The sequence below is a fragment of the Excalfactoria chinensis genome, chromosome 13 (assembly GCF_039878825.1).
Source record: "Excalfactoria chinensis isolate bCotChi1 chromosome 13, bCotChi1.hap2, whole genome shotgun sequence".
NCBI classification, from domain to species: domain Eukaryota; kingdom Metazoa; phylum Chordata; class Aves; order Galliformes; family Phasianidae; genus Excalfactoria; species Excalfactoria chinensis.
The window spans coordinates 3,361,304-3,364,858 of record NC_092837.1 but is presented as its reverse complement, the minus strand read 5'-3'; the positions used below and the strand labels follow the sequence as shown (position 1 = coordinate 3,364,858).

The window sequence follows — 3,555 nt, the reverse complement described above, 5'->3', positions numbered from 1 at the left end:
TCAGCAGGGCCGGCCGGTGATGTGCTGGGCCCGACGTGGTACCCGGGAGTAGCTCCGCCCCTGGGCTGGCCCTCGCCGCCTGGACCGGCTGGTGCGGCGTCTTCGGGGCTGGCTGTCGGTGTCCGCAGCCCGGCGATGGAGAGGCGAGCGGCTGCGAGTGCGGGCCCGCCCCGGATGTCTGAATGGGCTTCTGTGGGCCGTTGGGGAAGCCCTGGAGGACCCCGGTGCTGCCGGTGTTCTGGAGCTGCGGGTGCAGCTCTGAGCACCTGGGGTTGCTGTCGGCCGGCTCCCTCGGTGTCTCTGGGGCCGGCTCGGAGATGCTGGGGCCCGGCGCCGCAACGGAGAGCGGCTTCTTGTCCGGGCCCGCTGTCCCTGCCTGCACCTGAGGTTGTAAACAAGTGCAGGGCAGCGCCTCGAGGACCGAGATGTCCCCTGGCTCATAGAGTCTGTGCTGCTCTCGGCCATCAGAGCAGCACTGTGGGTTCTCCCACGGCGTCCCCGGGACTCATTCAAGATGTTTTCATCCCGGCATGGACGTGCAGGGATTCTCCTGCGGTCCGTCCTGCTCTGGATGGACGTGCTGCTCTGGATGCTGCTCTCAGGCACACAGGAACCGTGATCTGGCCCCGATGGTGCCTGGATGGAGCTGCTGGAGCTCTCTGGTGACACAGAGCTCTGGGATGGCTGCAGTCCCTGCTGGCTGGTGGTGCTGAGGCCAGCAAGACCTGAGCTGGTGCTGGAGGCTGTAAGGGGAGGCAGGAAGGTGAGCAGGATGGAATTCCAGCCATGGGGTGGAACTGGCTCCCGTTTGTCCCGGGCTGGAGGGATTTGAGCAAGGCCGCTCTGAGCAGCCGCTGCCAGGCCTCGCCTGGCCCAGCCCAGCAGCACGCGGCTGTTTGCCTCTTACCGGTGCCCTCTCCAGCACAGGCGTTGCACTCCCAGCTGGTTGTGCTGTCGCTCAGGTGGGAACAGAGGCGGTGTGTGCCTCGTGCAGCACAGGAGCTGCAGAGGAGCAGCTCCCAAGGCCTGTGGAAAGCAACGGGTTGTGGCCGTGAGCACAAAGTGCCCTGAGCCAGGGAGTGCCCGGCACAGCTCTGGTGCTCAGTCTGTGCTCCCCCAGCCTGTGGTGAGGCTGCGATGCCACGCAGAGCCCCAGAGGGCAGCTGAGCTCACTCACCCCTCTCCTGACCGCAGTCTGCCCTGGGAGTAAAGGCACTCGCTGGCCATGCAGCGTCGGTGCCATACTGCCAGTCCGGAATAGGCGGTGTTTTCCCACCGTATTTGCATTCTCCTAGAGAAGGGAGGGAATGTGATGAGCACTCACTGGCCCAGGACTCAAACTAACCCATGAAATCCATCCATCCCCAGCCACCTTCTCCCTGGTTCCAGCTTCTCACTGACACATAGGCCCACGGTAATGGCTGCCAAGGGCCAGACACCAACCTGTCTGGGATTCGGATCCCCAGAGTCAGCATTTCCTGCAGGAACGTGTCCGTGTCTCTGCAGTTGGGGCAGTGGAAGAGGCGAATCCCAGAGCTCAGGGCCATTCTCTGCAGCAGAAACACAAGCAGTGTGGGTGTGAGCCGGGCCTGGTGCTGCTGAGCGCCTGCGGTGCCGCAGGTCGAGGGGAGGGCTCCTACCTGGACGCAGGCCCGGTGCAACCAGGCGTGTTGGCAGGCTGGGCACACCATGGTGCCGTACGACCTGCTCTCATCTACGGGCTCGATGCAGATGATGCAGGTGGTGTCCGGCTCCGGTGCCGCCTGCACTGCCTGCTGCGGGCGGTGCTCCCAGCAGAAGGCCCTGGGGGAAGATGGAAGGGATGGGCGAGGTGAGAAGGGCTGCGAGGAGGGCAGAGGACCGGGAAGGAGCCCCAGGCCTTGGCTCTGGCTCTGTCAGGCTGCTGGGAGGTTCACAGCACGTTCCTCGCTGCTGTGGCTGGTGCTGACAGCAGGGTTGGAGGCCACAGGCCGCACCTGGCAGCTCTTACCTGAACTCCCCAAAGTACTTGGTGACACACTGGCCTTCATAGGCACAGGGGAGGTGGAAGCTCCGCTCACAGTCTGGGTCTGCGCAGGTGATGGTGGCCCCCGAACTGCCACAGACGAAGCAGAGCTGGAAAGAGCAGAGCAGCCCCCATCAGTTGCAGGCTCAGGGCCGACGCAGCGGGCCCCGCACCTCTGGGCAGGGCGCAGGATGCGGGCAGGGCTGGGTGGCACTCTGCAGAGCTGCCTGGTGAACAGGGCTGGTCTGCAAGAGCAGGAATGTCTCCTGGAGCTGGGAGGAGGGGCTGGGATTGCTTTCTTGGGACCAGGCTAAGCTCTCCTGGCACCAAGCTCCCTGTTCCGGTCCAGTGCTCACCTTCTGCTCCGCCTCCCTCACTGTGCGCGTCAGGTCTTCAAAACGAAAACGTGCCTCGTTGTTATCTTGCACGTTTGCACAAAGACCGCTGGCAAATCGCTGTACAGGAGGAAAGAGCACGGTCTAGTTAGGGCAGAAAGGAGGGAATCACTGGTGGGAGGAAGGTGGCAGGAGCCACCAGGGAACTCACCGCACAAAACTCGTGGTAAGAGAATCTGCGAAAGCTCTGTTTGTTCCCAAGGATGGCCGAGTCCTCATCCTCTAGGCCACAGAGCACGCATGCTGGAGAGGAGAGAGTAACAGCCGTGAGCGCCTTGCGGGGCCAGGTGCCCCCTGGGCTGTCCCAGGGGCTGCTCTGTGCCAGCTGTGCCAGCTGAGGGGCAGGGCCGCAGGCCGCGCATGCAGGGATACTTTGCTCTCACCTGGCTCTTCCAAGCGAGCAGCCTCCTGTATGGAGCGAAACCAAGAGCAGAGTGTCTGTCCCATCGCTGATGGTCCTCGTACTCTGCGTGCAAACCTATGGGAGAAGAGGGACGAGGTTGAGTTGGCGGCTCAGGCCCCCGAGCGCTGGGGAACCGACCTCCCTCCCTGGGCAGCCTCAGGCAGCCCCTTCCTCCCTGCTCACCTCACCAAGTCGCACTGAGCTGGGACTGAGCCCCGCAGCCTCAGGTCTACTGCACAGCACACGTGTCACAATGGCCGTTCCCTGCCACCCTCTGTGACGCCATCACACCTCACAGGGCTGAGCGCACCCAAAAATGACATCAAATGGAACGGCCATTGTGACGCGCGGGCTGCGGAACAGGGCTGAGGCTGCGGGGCTCAGTCCGATCTCAGTGCGACTTGGTGAGGTGAGCAGGGAGGAAGGGGCTGCCTGAGGCTGCCCAGGGAGGGAGGCCGGTTCCCCAGCGCTCGGGGGCCTGAGCCGCCAACTCAGCCTCGTCCCTCTTCTCCCATAGGTTTGCACGCAGAGGACGAGGCCCGTCAGCGATGGGACAGAAACTCTGCACTTGGTTTCGGTCGACGCGCACGGCGTGTGCGGAGACACAGGAGGCTGCCGGCTCGGAAGAGCCAGGTGAGAGCCAAGTATCCCTGCATGCACGGCCTGTGGTCCTGCCCCTCAGCTGGCACAGCCGGCACAGAGCAGCCCCTGGGACAGCCCAGGGGACACCTGGCCCCGCAAGGCGCTCACTG

The 3,555-nt window shown here is 64.1% G+C and overlaps 1 protein-coding gene across 1 annotated transcript; it reads right to left on the bottom strand.

Moving 5' to 3' along the window:
- LOC140258364 (PHD finger protein 7-like) lies at positions 1-2,847 on the bottom strand. Its single transcript, XM_072348570.1, has 9 exons — positions 2,784-2,847; positions 2,552-2,643; positions 2,362-2,460; positions 1,991-2,115; positions 1,641-1,803; positions 1,444-1,550; positions 1,178-1,288; positions 908-1,026; positions 1-743 (listed from the first exon to the last, which is right to left on the bottom strand). The coding sequence occupies exons 1-9, from the start codon at positions 2,845-2,847 to the stop codon at positions 1-3; spliced, it is 1,623 nt and encodes a 540-aa protein (XP_072204671.1).
- Between the last annotated feature and the right edge of the window lie 708 nt (positions 2,848-3,555).